The sequence below is a fragment of the Talpa occidentalis genome, unplaced genomic scaffold, assembly GCF_014898055.3.
Source record: "Talpa occidentalis isolate TD23 unplaced genomic scaffold, MPIMG_talOcc4v2.1 talOcc4.9, whole genome shotgun sequence".
Classification (NCBI taxonomy): domain Eukaryota; kingdom Metazoa; phylum Chordata; class Mammalia; order Eulipotyphla; family Talpidae; genus Talpa; species Talpa occidentalis.
In genome coordinates, this window is record NW_023605305.1 from 6,444,086 (window position 1) to 6,464,910 (window position 20,825).

Below are 20,825 nucleotides of genomic sequence, written 5' to 3' on the forward strand. Positions count from 1 at the left end.
GTGTGGTGATTTCCACTTGACAGGGGAAGAAACTGAGTCACACAGCAAAGGTAATTGACTCTGGCAGGGTCGGTGGGGAACTTTGAGAAGAGACGAGGCCCAAGGGTTCCTTGCAGCCCTGGCTCCTTGCTCCCCAGCGTCCTCATGGCTGCTGCTGAAAGCACAGCAGTCACAGCACCTACATGGCAGCGAGGTCATTTAACCCAGTGGGGCAGGTGTCACGATCACATCCCGCCCAGGAAAGGGGAATTCAGCCCCACAGGTTTAACACACCCGCGCCGGGCTGTGTGAGTGGCGGCTCTGAATCTGCAGCTGCACAAGCGAATCTAGTCCCACGATCACCAAGAAACAGGCACAGGGGTGTGGCGGTGGGAAGGGCACAGAGCAGGATCTCCATGATCTGAGCAGACAGGTAAAGGAGAGTCCTGGAGCCCTTGGTGGCTTTTTCAGGCTTTTATTGACTTTACCAGGTACATGGCAGGCAGGGGTGCCGGGTGGCCAGGAAGCTGGCAGGCCTCCCAGCCCCTGGTGACTCTTCACTCTTTCTGGGCTCCCTGGCGTTCTTGTTCTTGTCTCGTTCTCTCTACTCGTTCCTTCCACCACTGCTGCTCTTGCTCTCTCCTGGCGGCTCCGCTGCACTCTCTCGCTTGTTCTCCTTCTAGTGGTTCCGTGACGCTGCTCTTAGGAGCCAGTCTCAGCCCAGGTGTGCCCCCCTACGTATGCCCACACCCCACTCCAGGTGTCCCCCATCAGGCATGCATTCAGGACCGCAGGGATCCATCATCTATCCTAATGGCGGGAGGGCAGAAAAGCCTGACAGTCATTTTCCTACAAGGGGCAAAGTCAGGTAGGTTTTATCAGCCTGTTTCTGGGAGCACTACTTACACCTTTGCCGATGCTCTGCCCTGCGACACCAGCCAGTCAAGTTCATAGGTTGCCGAGGTCACACAGGTCACTTGACAAGACAATCGAGGTGCCTCAGTGAGTAAATTAAATGGAGAGAGAAAACCCTCCCCGGAACTGCTCCTTTCTCTCCAGCAGGACGGGCAAAGTGGGGCTCCCACCCGCGGCCTGCTCCCCGAGACATCCGCAGATACTCAGATACCGATTCTGGAAAGAACTCGGTCAGCTTTTACCCCGCCCTAATTTCGCAGGGGGAAGCTGAGACCCAGTGAGGTTCTCACAGCTAATCGGGCACAGTGCCAGCCCCACCCCCACCCCTGGCCTTTTGGCCACAGACCTGGTGGTGCCTTTCCAAAGGGCTCGGCACTGGGGGATCGCTACTCCTCGTCCTCTGACCAGCAGTGTGGCTGGAATCCAACCTCGTGTCTATTTTCTTTTCGGCCTTCGTGTTGAGCTCATCTCCCTCTGTCTCCGAGTAGAATGAGATCCTTGAGGGAGGCCCATTTGTCCTGGTACCTTAACCCCAGCACTGTGCCCGGTGTGCTGAACGCCCTCGAGGGCTTGTCAAGCCCAGCAGATCTATTTTGTGGAAAGGTCAGCTCACCTGAGTGGGCGGGAGGACAGTTCCTTTGAAGTGCTAAACGCTACTCACCCTTCAGCAGCTTCACATCGGCCAGTAAATGCAGGACTGAACCGCACCAGAAAATAGAATGAGACCTCCCCCCAGAAAGACAGACGGGGAGCCCCTCCATACTTAGATGTCGATGGCATAGAGGAAGAGAGAAAACTGATAGAGACTACTATTGACGCCAAAAGTAATGTGACTTTGTTGGTTGAAATGAAATTTTAAGACCAAATATTTCTGTGTTGATCTGCATGGTGGTTAATTACAATTGTTGTCACCGGGTTCCTTCAAAAGTGCGTGGGTTAAAAGGAAAGGAAAAGAGGGTTGTTTCAGTACTGATTCTAATTTAGGGCAGACGTGGCTGCGCCGTTCCTGGGGGCTGCCGTGAGGTGGCTGTGCCGGCCGCCCACTGTCCAGCAGGCCCAGGAGAACGTGGGTATGAGAATGCTTGACCTGAACTTGTGCCTTTTCTCAATCCTCCTTCAAAAAGGAACTGACTGTGCTGCCTCCGGCTGACCTGAGGGGCTCTGCGAGCAGTGGTGTGTGGGCCAGGGAAGTCTGGCCGCCCCTCCTGGCACAGTCGCGGGGTCAGTCGGCCGAGTGCTGCCACTTGCGTAGGTGTCTGGAACCTTCGCGTTTCCCCGTTTCACTTTAATCTGGAACACTTTAACAAAACAGCGGACCAAACGGTGACTAAGGCCTGACCCTTCTTGAGGTCAGATGAAATCACCGTCTTTGTGTCTCACAATCCTCCTGTGGGGTTTAAACTCTAAATGACACAGCTCAGCCCTTCCGCTTGCTTGTTAGAGCAAGATTGCAAAGAGTTAACACTTTTGCTTTTTCGGAAAGTTATCTGTGAAGAGTATTAGTTGTTTAATAAAGCGTGCCTGCCCTCCCGATGAACCCGCCAGTGACTCTGCAGCTGGGGTCATTCCAAGTTCACGCGGTGGACTTTTGACTGCCTTCTGTGTCTGTGAAAACAGTCGGCAGCTCCTGCGGGGATCATTCATTCAGGCCTGTAACACAAAACTATTGCCAACGGGCACCTGCTGGGGCAGCTTCCCAGGAGGCCTGAGAGGGAAGATACCAAACTCCTCAGGCATCTGTGGAGATAAGAGCTGCAGGGGTCTGCAGGGAGCCCCCAAACCAGGCTGCACTTAGACCCCACAGCCCGGCCAACAGGCTGGTGTCAGAAGGTATTAGGGAGCCCCGGTCAGGATAGGATGTGAGCTAATTAAAGCCCTTTTACAAAGAGGAGGAAGAGAGAGAGAGAGAGAGAGAGAGTGTGTGTGTGTGTGTGTGTGTATGAGAGAGAGAGTGAGAGACAGAGAGACAGAGATGGGGAAGAGGTCTGGAACATATTCCCCAGATTTCCAGCTCTTTTCTTTAGTCCTTTTATTTCTTAAGAAAGAGAAAAATCAGGATCCACGCGTTTGGTTATCGGTGGTCTCCAGCTGCCAGGCAAGGCGCCGCCATCTGTGGGGTCACTCATGCCCTCACACCGTTCTGCCTCGCTTCCCTTTAGATGTCCGGTCTGGAGAGACCGCAGGTGCATGACTGGAATTTGGCTCCTTCCCCCACTTTGGCATATCTGGGCAATAAGTGCCAATGCGTTGGCCTGGTCTAGGTTTTCACCTTATGCTTGGAAAATCCACCTGCCGCTGTGGAGGGTGCACAGAGAGTGCCAGCTTAACCTCCGCTTGTGGGGGCTGAGACGCCCAAGCGGGCGCTGTCTCCAGCCTGCTGGGAAGTGCCGTCTGTTAACCCAGCCTGCAGTCACGCCCTGGACGGTCACCTGGAAATGTGTGATTTACCTGCTCTTCTGCTCCTTTACTTAGCTCCTCTATACCCTCTCTCCCCCCACCCTCCAGCAGTAAATTATTTCTAGACCAAGGATGTTTTTAACGCTGTGGTATTTTCCTAATCACCCTGGTAATGAAACATTTCTTGAAAACAGGTTTGTTCACACACAAACCCCAACCCTTTATTCTATCATTTCTGATACATTTCACATAAGCTTGACTGTGTGCAAAGAAACATTTAGATTAACCTTGTACTACATAGTAACAATCCTAGGAAATTCCAGTCAGATGCCAGGGACCTGTTTCCTTCGTCCTGGAGGCTTGTGTATCTCGCTTTGTCTGTGTTCTGATAAGGAGTAACAACAGTGTTAATTTTGTATTTCCTTGCCTTTGTCTCCCATTATCTGTTCTCAGAGCTGACGCCCACTTTTCTCCAGCTATGCAATTTGTGAAACAGATCACTGCAGTGGGGTGGCCTGACCACTTTTGCCTGTTTTTTGCTGCCTTTGGCCTAGTAATTGTGTTTTCCTCACAGAGAACATGGCATAGAACTGCTGAGCACACAGATGAGGGGACTTCTGAATTTAAGCTCGCAGTGGGTGGGTGTCTTTAGGAATACCAGCTAATATTTACTAGTACTCTGTCTTCACACACATGTTGATTGTTTAATCCTCCCAACCACCAGCAAATGCTAGTCCCCGTTTGTACATGAGAACATCGAGGCTCAGAGAAATGAAGTCAGTGGCCAAAGTTTAGGAAGGAAGCCGGACAGCAGCCCGGTCCTCAGAACCGGAGCTTGGGCACCGGCTGTGCCCCCTCTGCTGAGCGCTGTCCACCCCTGGGCCCCGCTGTGTGTCGGATACGCAGGACTTAGCCACGAAGGCCCCTCTCAGGGGTGCAGAGAACTTGAGCCATAGTTGGAAGGCCTTTCCCAATCTACCCTCAGTTGTGTAACTAGCTCTTTTGTGGAAGTTGTACCATCCCAGCCAGAGCCGGTGCCAGGAACCAGGGGGCGTCCTCTCACTGTCCGAGATGATGCTTAGTGCAGCATTTTAACTCTGTTCTGTCTCCACTCACAGCTCACTAAATATAGATGTGTGTGCAAAAAGCATAATCTCATATTAACAGTCTTATTTATTATGTTGTATGGTAAGTTCACAGCTATATGTGGATAACTAAAAATACTAGGCTCTGTGTAGAGGCCAGAAAATGTACCTGAGTGACACAGAGATCTCCCCTCCGGTCTTGGTCCAGCACGGCAGACAGTCCCCCGACAGAACCTGCAGGTGTCGGGGTATGAGGCTGGGTGGGTGCCGGTGTGGCAGGCGTGACAGCAGGGACAGACCTCTCTCCCCCCAGGGAAGGAACAGATGCCTGTGCCACCACTGAAGTCCGGGGAGAGGTTTGCCGTGTGGACAGGGACTGGGGGAGGGGCAGGGGCAGCCTTGAAGGTGGGTCTTGAGAGGTGGTCTAGGGACAAGACATCACACTGCTGGGCAGCTGGGCTGTTCAGGGGCAGCTGGCCACCTTTTTATGTGCCAGTTCCCCCTCCCTCTCCCTCACTGATTGTGAGTTGACAATCTTAAGCACAGCACTGCTCTTGTGATTTGACCATTACCTGCTCGTGTGAAGTGCTGGCAGGCGCCTTGGCAGGCAGTCACATCTTCCACAAAAGGGGCCAAAACAAAGTCAACAGCCCCCTGTCCCCACACCCCCACTCCCAGGAAAAACAAACAAGGCTTGCTTTTTATAAAATGAGCGCTAAAACCGACAGGTGCCCTGTTCGCTGCAGATAGGGCACAAGTCCAGCCAGTCTTCTTTCTGGCTAGAGGGCCTCGTCTAGCACTGAGTTAAGGGTCTGTTTCCACCAAGCTAGTATCTCCATCCAGTCTTAGCCAGCAGCTACCCTCCCTGAAGCCCAGCGCCGACTAACTCACGGCCTGTCTTAACACACCTGGACTGTTGTCGAACGACAGGCAGCAGGGAGGCGGTGGGCTTCTTCTTCAACTTTGCTTTTTTGCGCAATTTGAAGCTCAACACCCAGAATGTTGACCACTGATCCCCAGACCCTGTTCGGGAAATGTTTCTGACCCCATCTGATGAGATGATCAAGCTGTCACCTTAGTCAGTGCTAAACTGGATGTGACCCAAAGTGGAGAGGGACGAGACTGACGAGTGGGCCTGCGCACCCTGGTGGTCTCCTCGCCCTTGTTGCCTGGCACTCTAGTGCTTGCTAGTGGCTACTTAGGCCCTAGGCTCAGCACCCAAGTCACTTAATGGGCGTGGGAGACGTCTGGACACAGCGTGGAATGCTGTTTCTGTAAAATCTCTTGCCGGGACTGCCTGACTTTTGGGGATATGTGGGGAGTGGGGTTCATACTGAAAATGAGGTTACATCTTGCCCCATATCTCCCGCAGATGGATATGGGGTGGGTGCCAGCTTTTCATGGACCTGTTTGGCACCAGAACTGACTCCTGAGTATATTCTCATTCGACTTTCCTCTCCACCGATACCCCCTGACTCCTGTGCGGCCTTACTAACCCTGTTGTGTTCTGAATCGGCCCTGAACTTTTGACATGTAAAGAAGAACTAGTATTTGATCATTGCAGCGCTAGGCAGTTTGTACCACTTGAAAATTCTTCCCCACACTCCTTTCTTCCAGTTGCTCAGTCCCCTGGAGTCACTGCTTTCTGTCATACCCTGGCTGCTGTCCCGCAGATCCTCCCAGCTGCATCAAAATTTGCACCTTCCCCACCCCGCCTGGCTGCTCCAGCCACTGTCCTCGGCCTGGCTGGATGTCGCCGCCTGTTTCTGCCCTCTCACATCTGTCCTCAGCACAGCAGTCGAGCCATCCTGTGAAAACATCACGTCACTGGTTTCTCTAAGGAATAGTCGCTGACCGCCTTTGTCATCTGGTTGGGAAGTTCTGCAGTTGATTTTAAGTCCATTCTGCTCTCTTTTGTTAGCCTAGGAAGTTGTGACCCATAATTTCTGAAGATCAAGAAACATCCAGGGAGACGAATTCCTCTCTTCCTGTCTGTCCTGTTTGCTGGAAAGCGGGTGTTACTGAGGTTTGACATCCTCTGAGACCGCTGTTGCCCATCGGTGCAGGCGCCCTATGGTTGTTCCTTCCACCTGAGAAACTGCCTTAGGGCTTGTCTCCGTTCTTTGCCCTGGACTCTGGATAGTTTTTGTTTTCTTCCCTAAATGATGCCTTTTAAATGTGCAACCCAGGAACAGACAGTTCCTGGGCCTGCCTTCTCTGGGAGAGGGGCTAAGAAATCACTCCTCAGCTGGCACTCAGCTTGTCCCTGGGGGCGCCGTCTTATGTTTCCGTACCTGCCTTGTGTTATTCACTCTAGGTGCGTGCCTTCAGAACCCTTCAGAGCTCCCACTAATAGAAAAACTGAGGCAGTGGTAGCAATAGGTCTAGAACACTCTTTTTTTTTTTTTTAAAGATTTATTTTTATTTATTTATACAAGCACTGGGTACAGTCAGAAGCGCGGGAGGGTGAGAGAATTCACCAGAGCCAGAGCGGGGAGCAGAGCAGGCAGAAAGAAGGACCGAAGCACACTGCTGAGGGGAGCAGTGGGTGGCAGGAGGGGTCTGCACTCCATGTGGGACCCTCCTCCGGTGGCCAGGAGCAGCTGGGGATCGAACCGGCACTGCAGAGGCTGCGGGCATCTTCGCAACCCAGTGCTCAACCACTGCGCCTCCGGGGAGGCCCTAGAACACTCTTCTAAAGCATATGCCATAGAGGGAAGAGAACAGGCGTGCCACAGCTTGGACCGGAGGGAAAGCTAAAGGCAGGTGTCTTTAAGATTGAGCAGATCCAATTATTTTTCCAGGAAATTGACAGTATGACAGAAGAGATGATTAATGATTGACTGAAGAATATCCACTTCTTACAAGAGCATGGACAGGTCTAGATTTAGGAAATGGGACATTTATTCAATGTTAGGTGGAGGGGAGGAAAGAATTTGTATGGAGTGGGGTTGGGCCAGGTGCTAAAGAGCTGCAAAGGGGTGCACACAGATCTTTGCATTGCTCTCACCCTGTTGCTGGCACTGCCCTGGGTGGTGAGGGTACAAAGAAGCTGAAGCCACAGTGGCCCCCTGTCGTCGGGCTGGACTGCCAGTGTGGTGTGTCTCAGCTCTTCTAGCCTCACGAGGAAACAGGTGCAAACGTGGCTGCATGGCATTTGGACCCTGTACCAGCAAAGCCACATGCAGATGTGATCCAGAGTGGGTAGCCCGGAAAGTTGTGAGCAGAGAGGCCGGGCAGAGGCCACCCCGAGGGCCCGGCTGGAGTTGAGAAGTCATGGGTTTTTAGTGGCGGTTAAGGCAACAAGGAGAGTAGTAACTGGCATGGGCGTGTCCCTATAATTAACTTTCTACCCACCTTCCCACCGGATATTTCCATCTTGAGTAACAAAGGCCTTTCTTCCTACATCCAAACTATTGTTCTTGCTCAAGTGAATAGCAGTCATTTGCAAGATATTATTGGTTATCTAGAGGTAAAGTCTAAGTGGATGGGATTAACTGAAATCCAAGAGATGGATACCTTCTGATTTAATTTTAATTTAATAAGCTGCATCCTTAAACTTTTTAGAGTCAAACCATTTAACCAGCACAGTTCAGGAGCCTTCAGTAGCTGCTCTCCTTTTGCCAAGTGATTTACTTCTTAGTTTTTCTTGCTTTTAGTGGAGAGGAAGGTAACGAGTAGAGAAAAGACCCATCGCTTCCCTTGGTCTCCACTGCTGCAATGAGTTTTCTGAGAGTCTCATAAATAAGGCCTCCCGGTGGCGCAGCTGTTGAACGCTGGGCTGCGAAGTGGCCCGCAGCCTCTGCAGCGCTGGTTCGATCCCTGGCTGCCGGCGAGGGTCCCACATGGTGCACAGACCTCTCCTGCCGCGCCCACTGCTCCCCTCAGCAGTGTACCTTGTTGCTCTGCTCCCTGCTCTGGCTCTGGTGAATTCTCTCACCCTCCCGCGCTTCTGACTATACCCAGAGCTTGTATAAAATAAATAAATAAATCTTTTTTTTAAAAAAAGAGAGAGTCTCATAAATAGCAGCTCAAGTTATCTGTATTTTTTTCCTTTAAGCTGTTTGCTTTTTCCTCCTTTTCTACCGGCTTGCTGCCAGGTCCTTATAACACTTTACCTCCTCTCTTCTTTGCTATTGTTGTCGTGTGTTTTAGCTCTACATATATGTTTCACACTCACAAAGCACTAATTTTTTTTTGTTGTTGTTAAACGGCCCATATTTATTTATATCTGTTTGCTATACACATTTTTGTCCTGTTGTTACAGAGCAATCCCAATATAAAACAGGTTGCCTGACTGTGGGTCCTCACCCATGTGCTTAAAGGGGCCTTATTAATGCTAAACTGCAGACACACACAAAAGGTTAATAATAGGTTTATTTACAAGGGAAGGGGAAATGAGTAACTCAGGGAGAAAAAAAGGGCGATTAGTTTGTAAATGTGTCCTACCCGTTCTGCTGACCTGGAATCCCAATGATCCACTCAGCTGGCCAAAAGGCGAGCACCCACGCCAGGTGTGGCCAAGATAGCAACCCCCGCAACCTCCTGGCCATGTGGCTGGTTAAATACTCAAACAGAGAACATAGCTGCTTAACTCTGCCCTCAGGTCCTCACAACCTTCCCTTTGGGGATCATGGGATTTGTAGTTACCAGTGTCTTGATGGAGTGGGGGTGGAGTCCACAAAGCCTGCATGGAGTTTGCTCAGGACATCCTTTTCCCCTAGCACTGTCTATCATCATTCACTCTTTTCTTTGCATATCCTCCTTTTCCTTCTGCCAAAGAACTTCCTTGTGTGGGTATTCTGGCAGTGAATTATTTTTTCTAAACATACCTTCATTTCACCTGTGTTTTTGAATAATGCTTTTACTGAATTTTGAACTCTGGGCTGGTCACTTCTCTCAGCCCTTGAGTGACAGTCCACACTCGTGCAGAGAGCTGTCAGGGTCCACAGTGGTGAGCTGTTTTTGCCATGGACTGCTTTCAACATTTGCTCTCTGCTTCCATTTTTTATAATAATAATACCCAGCTGTGGTGCTCCTGCTTGGGATTTGCAGAACATCTTGAGTTTGTAGCCGGTGCCCGTTGACACTTTTGGAAAATACTTGGCTAGAGACACTCCATGCCATACTTCTTCTGCCCCTTCCCTCTCCCTTCTGTTACTCTGATTATGTGGAACTTGGTCTTTTACTCTGTCCCCTGTGCCTCTCATGTTCCCGTCTGTGTTTTTGCCCCCTTGTTTTTCCTTCATGCTTTGATCTGGATATTTCCCGTTCACTTATTTTCTAGTTCACTGATTCTCTTTGGCATTCTATCTATCCTGCTGTTTCACCCATCTCTTAAAATCTTAATTTTAGTTCTCTGGTAAAATTCTCCATCTTCTTATAAACCTTTTGAAGATCAGTATCTCACTGTTTGAAATTTTGTGTTTAATAACTAATGTCTGCATTACTAGTAAGTGACCTCTGGGTTTTTTCTTTTCAGTCATTTTGTTTGACTTACGTATCTGGTAATTTTTAGCTTATGTTGGATATTATATAAGAAAAATTTTAGATGCCCTAGCTGGTGTTATTTTTTCTTCCTTCCTTTTCCAAAATCAGTTTTCTGAGTGTTTCATTTGCAATACAGGTTTTATAACAGCAAGACTTTCAGAGGGCCTTATATTTCAGTAACAATTGCAGACCTGATGCTTAAAGGGAAGAATCTTTTTTTTTTTTAAGATTTATTTATTTATAAAAGAACTGGGGTACAGGCCAAATGTGCGGGAGGGTGAGAGGGTCCACCAAAGACAGAGTGGGAACGAACAGAACAGGCAGACCGACTGAAATACACTGCTGAGGGGAGTAGTGGAAAAGACAGAAGAGGTCTGCTTGCCATGTGGATATTTCCACGGCTGGTGGGGATCGAACCAGCACTGCAGAGGCTGTGGACAGCCTCTGTGCAGTGCTGCGCTCAACCACCTGTGCCACCAGGGAGGCCCCTAAAGGGAAGAATCTTGATAAAGGATTCTTTTTGCTAGGGGTGGAGAGTGGAGCGTGGTGTATGGGGGAGGTAGAGACTACATCGGCCTTAATTCCTGAAAGCATAACATGGGCCCTTAAGGAAACTTAGTCCTCTTAGAATCGGTTCTGTTGAGACAGGAAAATGGGTGAATTGTTTTGATAAACAAGCATTAATTGGCTCTCTTCTAAGGAGAAATTGTTACAGGGCAGGGAGAGGGGCACCCCAGATCCCAACCTGCTACAAAAGTATGTTGAACCAGAGCCCCTGTTTTCCTTTCTTTCTAGTAGTTCAAAGTTTTCTCTTAAAAGCAACCCAAAGCATCAGAATAGGCCCATTAAGTTACCTGTAGAAAAGGCAGCTGTTATGTTAAATGGATCATATTTTCTTCCGCATTCTAAACCTTGTTGTTTTGCCTGAAATCTCTTAGCCTGGGAGTGGCTAATTTAGCAGGCTTTAAAAACACCAGATCTGCAGGAAGTAAATGGGTGTGAATTATAAATGTCTTTTCTCAGGTCACCCTCTGGAGGGGTCGAACCACAGCAGAGGTTAAGAATGCCTAGGAGGGGCCTCCAGGGAGTGCAGGAGTATGCAGAGAGATGAGCTTTCTGAGGAGCTTTAATAGCTGGACTGCAATTCTATTTTTATTTTAGTCTACTTGAGGGTGAGAATATTTGTGTCCATTTAAAAAAGAACCTTTTTGGTTACAGGTTTGTAAATTTCTTCGAATGTTTCTATACAATTTTGGTTTAGGTTATTTGAAGCTATGTTAAGTGTATTTCAGGGAATAAAGTATTGATAATTTTTAAAATTATGTACCATCTATCTCAATCTTTAATACTGCTTTTTTTTTTAATTTTTTCTTTTTTTAAAGAGGCATGCTTTATTTATTTATTTGTTTGTTTTGTTTATACAAGCACTGGGTACAGTCAGAAGCGCGGGAGGGTGAGAGAATTCACCAGAGCCAGAGCGGGGAGCAGAGCAGGCAGAAGGACCAAAGTACACTGCTGAGGGGAGCAGCAGGCGGCAGGAGAGGTCTGCGCGCCATGTGGGGCCCTCCTGTGGTGGCCGGGGAGCAGCCGGGGATCGAACCGGCGCTGCAGAGGCCGCGGGCAGCTTCGCAACCCAGCGCTCAACCGCTGCGCCACCGGGGAGGCCCTCAATCTTTAATACTGCTTTTTGACTTACTCTATTATATTTCATGTCGTGTGTGTATGTATGTGCGTATATGGGTTTGTGTATTTTAAGTACCATATACCTGGATTTTGTTCATGTTTTTATGTAGTTCTAAAAATAACACAACTAATTTACATATATTAAAATTAGCAATGCTTTCTGTTACCATATATTTTAACTTGTCATTATTGCTATGATTATTTCATCTTGCTTTACATATGCAAATTGTATGGATCAGGAAAATTATGGTTAATAAAGAAGTAGAGAAGAGAATGATAAAAGTGAGAGGTACAAAATGTAAAACTAAATAAATTAAAGTTTACAAGTTTAAAAATAAATAAAGAAATAAGAAATAAAAAAGAACCTTTTTTGGCCTTAAGGACTTTGGGTCCCCTGACCTGTCTCCCATTCCCACCCTAACCCCCAAAATAGAGGTTTAGCTACTTGTTCTTCCAGATTCTGGAGACCTGTTCCCAGTCCCTGCTCTTATGTCACATCATACATGTGCTGATGACTAACTCGCTGAGCCTTGTCTCCTAGTGAGTGTTGGTCTTCATGTGTGCCGCACACCCAGAGGTGTGTGCCGCCCTCTCTGTCCCGCTGCCCCCATAGAGACTTAGTGTGAGAGGTACTGTTAGTGTCCGCTGTGAATGCTGTGGGTGCATTGCTCTTAGGTGGGTGCAGAGTGGGGAGAGCAGAGGTGAAGGTGTGAAAACCAAGCACTGCCAACTTGCCAGCTTCTGCTTCCTCTCTGTAGCCCTCATTTCCTTTTACCGCACTCGGCAGGTCTTGCCAGAGTAACAGCTTCCTTCTGCACCTAGCTTGGCTGAGCAGACCGGTGCTGGAGAAAGCATGCCTTTCTGCCTGGTGCTGCACCTTCTTCAGCAAATCCTTCTGTGAGACACCAGGGTGGAAGAGCAGCAGGAGCTCACGAAACCACCGGTCTCATCCCCTACCCTGCTTGGCTTCCATCTTGTCCCCCGGGTATTAAGGGTACACTCTGGCTCCGTGCCTTGACAGGAGCAGTGTGATCCCTGGGATGGGCCTTTGTGATTGTGGGGGCGACGACTTAGTGGGGAGGAGGCCTGGAGTCCAGGCTCGATGGCCTGGGGCAGAGTTTGGGTGGTGGAAAAGGGTGAGGTGTCAGTGTTTGGGGTATTGATCAAAGAAGGGGACTGGAGCCTGACCCACCTTTGTCTGGGGATTCACATGCAGTTTTTCAGAAATATTGTCATCTATCTACTTCTCTTAGCTACCTTCCCCTGGAACCTCCCCGCCTTGGGAGAGAGCTGTCTTCTTACTGGTTCTGTACGATTTGTACTGGCCTCCAGGAAGGAATTTTCCTCGGACACAATCACAGAAGTCATGGTAGGGTCCCTCTCTAGATTATCCAGAATCAGTATAGGCAGATGCTTGGCTGAGTTTCATTGGAGATGGTCTTTCCAGCTTCATCTGTGCCACAGGGCTGATAACAGAGCCTCCACATGGGCTCTTGTGAGGACAGCTAATGAAATGACTTCGTGGAGCCTGGTCCCCAGAGCAGAGCCTGCTCCACAGTGAACTCTGTTGGCTGTGTTCACCATTCCACACGTGCACTATGGTCTTCAGCAGGGGAAGCGGTTCTTTTTGCACTTCTGCCGCACGCACACTTAAAATTTCATTTATTTGAAGAAACAGGGATAGATTGCTTTCTGAAAACCTCATCAAGATATTTCAAACCCTTGAAACGTATCTCACTTTGTCAGTAAGAAGTTTGGCTTCTCCTGGTGTCGAGCATCGTGATTGTTCTCTGTGATGTCACCCTCGCCTCTCTTCCCAGGCTTTTGGCATTAAAGAGAATGTGTCTATTCATTTGAAAGACAAAGTACTTTACAAGAATGAAGTCCTTGTGACTGGGAATGAGAGAAGCTTGAGCTTCTTTTCTATTGTGAAATGTTCTGTTTCATTTCTAAGTTTCTGTATTTTGAGATGTAAGTCTATTTATAATTGACTTCTTTATGATTTCCTTTGTTCCAGAAAGGGTATAAGGTGATTCCTATGTTACAGGATGAGACATGTAGGGTTCATGTAGGGAGAAAGGGGGGAGCAGAGCACTCATTAGAAGAAAGAATAAGATTTGCAGTAATAACCCCTGGCATTTACACATTGTGTTTTTCCTCAAGTGCTTTAAAAGCCAAGGTCTCTTTGGATGAACCCAGCGGCTCTGTGGGTGGTGTTCTCTCGTTTCATAGATAAGGACACTGGTTCCCAGCGAGAGTGCGTCCTGCTTATGTTCACCCCGCTGACACTCATGGCTGGAGTCGGGTCAACACGCCTTGCTCTTCAGACCTGTGTGCTTTCCCCGAGGCTAAATGACCGCCAGGCTCGGGCATTGTGGGGCGACCATCTTGGAGGAAGATTTCCCCTTCTTCATGTCTTTCCTGGCCCCGTCCTGCGCCACTGATGCATACTGCAGAACGTTGTTAGGACAGCAAAGCTGAGATTTCTCCTGGGGCGGGTGGGCTCATTCCTGCTCTTGGGCAGCACTTGCTCCGCAGTAATCTGCCTTCCGGGTTCTCTCTGCCGTAACTTAGAGGAGGCCTGGCACCCTCAGTGGGGTCCCCTACCCTGCTGGGGAAAGGTCTACAATGAGAGCAGCTGATGAAGATGGAAGGAGGCTGGGCTGAAAGATTTGGCCGTGCCCACAGGCTCCTTGGTAATAGGTCTAGAGAAGACTTGGGGAACGCAGGACCCGCTAGGCTAGGCCGCGGCTCGGGTCTGCTGTTGAAAATCCGCCTTCCGGTGTCACCTGTGGGCCATTCTGTGTGTTCAGCCTTCTAGCCAGGTCTCCCAAGCCTTTTTAAAGGAGAGTGCTTCAAACCACCCTGAGCTTCTAGGTTCATCTGAAACAAGATCTGAGTTCACAACTGGGTCACAGTTGCAGAACACGCAAGAGTTGCCAATTCAGCAGGCGTGTGTCTTGGGCTAGTTAAGAACCAGGACGATCTTAAGGCCTGACTTTGTTACATATGTTTAGACCTTGTGTGCTGAGATAATTCTTGGTGGCTTGGGATAACTCCTCCACTTAACTGAAAAGGAGTGTCTGTTGCCCGATAAGTGTTTATCCGTGAAATAGCAACAGGGTCCTGTCTCGGGGTTGTAGGGCTTTCAGCTCTCCAGAGGCTGGCCTGGGGGAGCAAGGTCATTGGTTTAGGCTTGTTGCCAGAGTTAGGGTATCAGTCCTAATTTCAAAATGTCCTTATTATTCTTACACAGAGTCTGTCTTCTAGAGTCTTTCTTCTTCTCTTTGCCTTAAGGAAGGGCTAACATAGTTATAACCAAAGCAGGCAGACTCCCACCATTTCTAGGGGATACAGATCTGGGGTCCAAAATGCCTCTTTCTTGCCAAACCTCAACTTGTCCCATACCATTTTTTAAATTGCCCTTTACCCCTCCGCAGCTTGGCTGAGAGGTCGAGCCATCCTGGCAGTGGCAGATCCCCGCTGTCTTTCAGTCTGTCACCTTTCACTTTCCCCCCTTCATGGGGCCGGGGTGATTGGGGCTGTGCTGGGGGCCGAGACGGTGCTGGTCAGCCTTCCACTGGGGAGAGCCGGGACTCCCTCACACCGCAGAGTGGCTGCTTCTGCTCCCTTTCCTCTTGCACACGGTCCCCTCCTGCCCTGGTAACAAGAATGATACTGTCGGCAGCCGATACTCAATTTGGCGAAGATATTAAAGGGGAAATTTCCATTAGGTAAATAACTGAAAGAAGAGCCCTCGAGAAGAGGGAGAAACCCAAGCCCAGGCTCCTGTTACCCTGGCCAAACACCTCTGGCATCCTGCGCTTGCTGAAGATCATGAAAGGGCCAGGAAACTGATCGGGCAGAGCAGAGGGCCAATGTGAATGTTTTCATGCCCCATTCCAGTATCAACTTGAATTTCAGTTTTATAAAATCAGCTTCTGAGCCTGGCCCCCGTGGGGCTAATTTGCAGTGGCTCCACTTCCTTAGACAACCACATTGGGGGGGAGGGGAGGAGTGGGCTACACAGTGAGTGTCAACTATGCAGCGCCACTGGCATCTTGAAGTACCCCCCTTGCTGAAAACAGGGCTTTATAGAAATTAATGACTGAGCTGTGGCCAGAATGCACAAGTGTACTGTGTGTGGAAACTTGCTTCAGTGAAAGAAGTGGGAGAAATCACTGTTGTCAACTTGGAATAGCAGAGTTCTAGGGACGTTCTGTTCCTTGGAGCCTTTCCTCTTAGCTGGAGATACTCACTGGCAGCCTTATTTTGTGGACTTGAAATTGCTACAAAATGAGCTCTGTTGGCTTAAGTCATAGCAAATTCTTATTGTTTATACTGAATAGAGTTACAAATTATCTACAAATTACCTTCCAGTTGCTAGTGGCCTTTCCATAAGTGAGCTGGCACCTGCTAGGTGGGTTGCATGCAGCCCTGGCCTTGAATCCTTATGACTGTGAGGAATCTGATTGTTCCCCTTTGCAGATGAAGAGGTGGAAGTTCAGACAATGATGTGGTTTTTATTGACTGCCTCGCAAGGATCAGCTCAGTGCTTTACCTGTATTATCTAAACCGCTGCCCGCTTGTAGGTCGATATTCTTATCCGCATTCTTATCCGCTCGAAGCATAGGCTCCCAGTTAAATCACGTGTCTGAATTTTGCAGCTCTTAAAAGTCACAGACTCCAAACTCAAGTGTGATTGTCTTCCTGTTTTGGCATCTGATTGAGGTCCTTGAAGGCAGGAGGCAGAAACCACTTTCGATATACGATTCTCAGTCACTAGCCTGGCACACTCTGGGGCTTGATACCTTTTGATTGGTTAGTTGATTGACTGCATGCACAGCTGAATTTACTTCCTCATACCTTGATGATTTTCAGCCTTTGGCCCAGTGCCTTTGGGGGTTGTTTTCTGTTTGAATAATCTGAATATCTGCCTCCAGGCAGCGTTTCCCATTTTGATCATCCTTGAGCAGGCCAGCCAGCTTTGCTCTGACAAAAATTTCAAAACAGGTCCTCCCTGGTGGCTCAGGGATTAAAGACACAGTGCTATCAAGCTATCCCCGGCCATTGCAGCACTAATTCAATCCCTGGTTGGCCAGGGAGCAGCCCACATGGTGCACAGACCTCTCCTGTCTCGCCCGCTGCTCCCCTCAGCAGTGTGTTTAAGTCAGTCTGCCTGTTCTGTTCCCCACTGTTTCTGGTGAATCCTCTCACCCCCTGCATCTCTGGTCTACACCCCAGTTCTTGTATGGATAAATAAATCTTTTTTTAAAATATTTGTGTTTTTTTTTTTCCAAAACAAATTCAATTTTCAATGCCTTTGGCTTCTTTTTTTAAATACAGGCAGAACCAGAGTGGGGTGTTGAGGGGTGCCCTCTGCCAGCCCCTCCTGCCCGATGCGGCCCTCAGGGGCATCGCTGCTCTGTTTTGATGCTCGTCTTTATAGTCAGGGAAGTGGGTGAAATGACTCTTCCCAGGCTAGGAGACCAGAGTCAGGGCACCCATAAAGAGTGCTTGCCGGAATCACACCCCCCCTCCAGCCTATGTCCTCACCAGTCTTTGAGGGAGAAATAAGATACAGGGTGTGATTTACTTTCCCACTGAGGTGGAGAATGAGAGGTAGAATTAAAGATGACTCAGTACTCCCACAGTGAGAGAAGGCCACGAGGTTGGTGGTGCCCTGGATTCAATAGGCAGAAGCCCAGAGGACTGGCCCATGGCCCAGCCTTTGACCACGTTTCCCTTCATCTAACTGACTTCAGTTTGGTTCCTATAAAATGTCTCTCCCCATAAAATCTCTCATCAGTATAGGTTTCATTGGATCGTAGATTTCATCATCTTTCCTAGTTTTCTGAGTTCTCAAGGTCACATTTCTAGGGGTGAAGACTTTCATAATTATTTCCTGCTAATGTCTTTGTGTCTTTTACTTTAACTCACAAGTGACAGAGGATAAGTCCCAGTTGGCTTGCATGAGTAATTTTTTAATGGAGAAGTAAGAATTCCCACAGATTCCTGGAGTAAGTAGAGTGGGTGGGCACCTTTCCATGCACAGGTGAGCACCAGGAAGCACGGGGAAGAGTGTAGCCCTTAGAGGGATGTGTGACCTCCCAGGTCAGCTTAGCCCGCCCTCCTAAGGTCAGTACAGTGTTTTTATACAGAGAACACCCAGGAGCCGTGGGTCCTGGGATTGCCGAAGCTACCATAGCAGAGTCAGTTGGCAGTGAAGCTTTGGCATTGGCTTGCTCTGTAACCTCAGATACTAACGTTGTTTTACTGACTGGAGTGGGAGGTAGGACTTGATTGGGGTGGGGGCGGTGGGTCCAGGTAGATTGCCTAGATTGTTCACCCATAGTTTCTTGGGGGGGAGGAGTGAAATTTAGGGATTTTTTTAAAATTTCTTCCTAGTCAGCTGCCCAGAACCTTAACTTAGTGTTTCTTCCCAAGGTAAGTAAATGCAGAAGATCTGAATAAGACCCTGGCAGTTAGCAGTGCTCCTGGCCTCTTCCCATGGCATACCCGATTCCTGGACACACCCCCAGTGGCTTCTGAAGACATTTCTCTTGCCTGGTCACCTTCTTTCTCTCCCATGGAGGAAGATCTTTGTCCAGCCCCTAAATGAGGAACACTCACCGCCTATTTAATTCCAGAACATAGCAGCAAATCTCTTTTGACCCTTCCAAAACAAAGCTCACATTTTCCTCTCCTCAATTCCCGAGTGATTATGCTTTGTCCATGGCTATTTTATGTCTGCTGTTATCTTCCTAATGAGACTGTTGTCCTTGAGGATAGGGCCCACACTGCTATTTGTTTGTATCATCAACTGTCCCTAAATCTGTGCTGGACCAGAGGACGTGCTTAATAAAGACATCCTACCTCAGGCTGTCCTTCTTGCACTTCAGATCTGGAAAGAGTTTTGGAAACCAGTCCCTACACTCTAATTTTATCCATGGTGCCATTCCAGACACTCACTTTGAAAGCTAGTGTTTATCTCCTGGAGAGAGGATTGTTTTGTTTTGTCTTTTTTTTCTTTTTCCCTGTTAAAAGCCTAGTGCAAATGGCCAAAATTCTACACCTTTGAAAGACTTCAGGTGGTGCAGGATGTGCCTCCCTGGGCCAGTAAATGACAGCACATGCTGACGAGACTCCGAGCCCGAAGCCTCTCACCGACCCTTCCAGCCAGGAAACAGTGCTGGCCCTGCCTTTCCTCCAGATGCAAGCAGGGAGGGCCCCGGGGTAGCCGCCTTGCTCATCTCACAGAGCAGCTAGGGTGACAGGACTAGAATCTGGTTTGTTCGGAGGGAAGCGGGGCCCCCTCATGAGCCACCGTGCTGGCTTTGCAATTTCCCATGGGGTCTGTGTTCTAAGAAAATGGTATAATTTGTTTTCATCAATTTAAGTTCTCTAATTAGAAAGGGAGTGATGGGGAAGGTCAGACAAAAGCAGGTAATGGTAGGGATTGTGTCTCCCGAAAGGGAGCCACTGCCCCAGGTGAGGGAAGCTTCTGGGGGAATAGAAGGGAGCCGGGCCCCAGGTCTGCTCCAGTCCCCTGCTCTGCGTGGCCTTGCTCTTTCCTCCTCTCTCCCTCCTCTGAGCCCTGAGCCCGCCTTCACCTGTCACTGGTGACAAGCAGGACACCTAAGCCCTGATGGTTTCCAGGGCAGATCTGTTTAACACCCCCTTGCCAAACCAGAACAAAACAGGCCCCCTGGGGGCTCCCCAGTGGGCTGACGTGGTCTTCAAGGCAGGCTCTTTGCCTCGAATCTTACCAAACTTTATATCTAAATAGCATTCCTGTGAGTTTTCTGAAAGGTTAGTCCTGGGTCATTGGCACTTAAACCATTTGTTTTGGTAGATCCTTCCCGAGAAGGCTAATTATATATTTGATATCCTTCCCTTTTATGCCTGAATGATGAGGATAAGTACCCTGTGGTTTATTAACTGTCACTTTAAACCTTTTCAAATTGTCTTGTGACAAAACAGAGTTTTATGTCCTTTTATCCAGTTTTGATGGATGAGACAGCTTCTCTGGTTCAAGTATGCCAGGATAAATAAAATCTCTCTCTAATTGGTAGGGGAGGATTTTGCATTTGAAGTCATGAGTTCAAGTCTGCTACTTCCTGTAAAAGATGGCATACCCTGTTAACCTTTCAATATGCTTCATTTTCTCTGGACAAGTGGGGCTGAGCACATATTCCCCGCCTCCCCCCGATAATTATTGAGGAAGTGAAAGAAAAGGTGTTAATTCCAGGCAGTTGGTGTCTCTAGAAACTTCATTACCTGAAATCTAAAGTAACAGTTTGTCACATTTACCATTGTGAATCCCACTGATTCTGAGAGCAGATCCTCTGCTCCCTTCTGCTCCTCCAGACGCTTTGCTAGGCCTTTAATTTTCCAGTCCATGTGCATTAGAACTGTGGGAAGCACATGCCACTATGGGTCTTTAGCTTCCCTGCAAGTCTGTGTCCACCAGCATAAGCGTCGGGAGTCTGTGTGTGCCCAGGGCTTGAGTGTCCTCCTCCTGGGACACAGATTCAGCAGGTCATCTCTCCTCGGTCAATATTTGCTGGGTCCCAGCTTGGAGCGAGGGGCGGTATTTATTGAAAAACAATTAAAATGGTAGAAATAGTGCTGTGGCTTTAATGCTCTTTTCCTTCTGTTTTTGATTCGCTCCAGTTCGCGGGGACGTTGTCAGATGGCTTAGGGAAGACGATGGACAATCGGCATCAGTCCGAGCGGGAGTACATCCGCTACCACGCGGCCACCAGTGGGGAGCACCTCGTAGCTGGCATCCACGGCCTGGCACACGGTAGGTCACGTGATAGCAGGCCCTTCTGCGTAGAAAAGAGCAGGCTGACGCAGTGGGGCTCCCAGCTTGCTGTCTCGGTGTGCCTGGTAGCCCTCTAAGCTCCCTGTGGCCCCTGCAGTTGAAATGGTACAGCCCGTGAGAACTCTTCATTCACAGAGGCTTGGCCATTGCAGTTCCTTCCTGTTCTCTGGCTTCTATTTCCAAAGTGTCCTATGGTGGAATCGACTGAGCCCTTCTTTAGAATCTGGAACTGCTGGTTACAGACTTGCCTTCTGCTTACTGATCGTTCTTTCCACAGAAAGTGAAATAGGGCTGGCCAGCTTTGTTGTCCCGATGTGCTTAGGCCTTGTAAAAAAATCTACATTCCCAGGGATTATAAATCCATGAGCCTGAGAGATGTAGTGCCGGGATGAATGTATTGTCTCTGAACTTGTTTGAATTCTTTTAATGCTTTTTTTCTCATTCAT

General features: G+C 48.8%; 1 protein-coding gene across 3 annotated transcripts in view; it reads left to right on the top strand.

The window, feature by feature from the left end:
- The window catches only part of VPS13D (vacuolar protein sorting 13 homolog D), a 199,992-nt gene that overhangs the window by 135,471 nt on the left and 43,696 nt on the right, over window positions 1-20,825 (top strand). For all 3 annotated transcript variants that reach the window (XM_037501218.2, XM_054691171.1, XM_037501217.2), the window contains one exon: window positions 20,226-20,358. In XM_037501218.2, coding sequence (XP_037357115.1) covers window positions 20,226-20,358 — 133 coding nt within the window. The remainder of the gene's footprint in view (window positions 1-20,225; window positions 20,359-20,825) is intronic.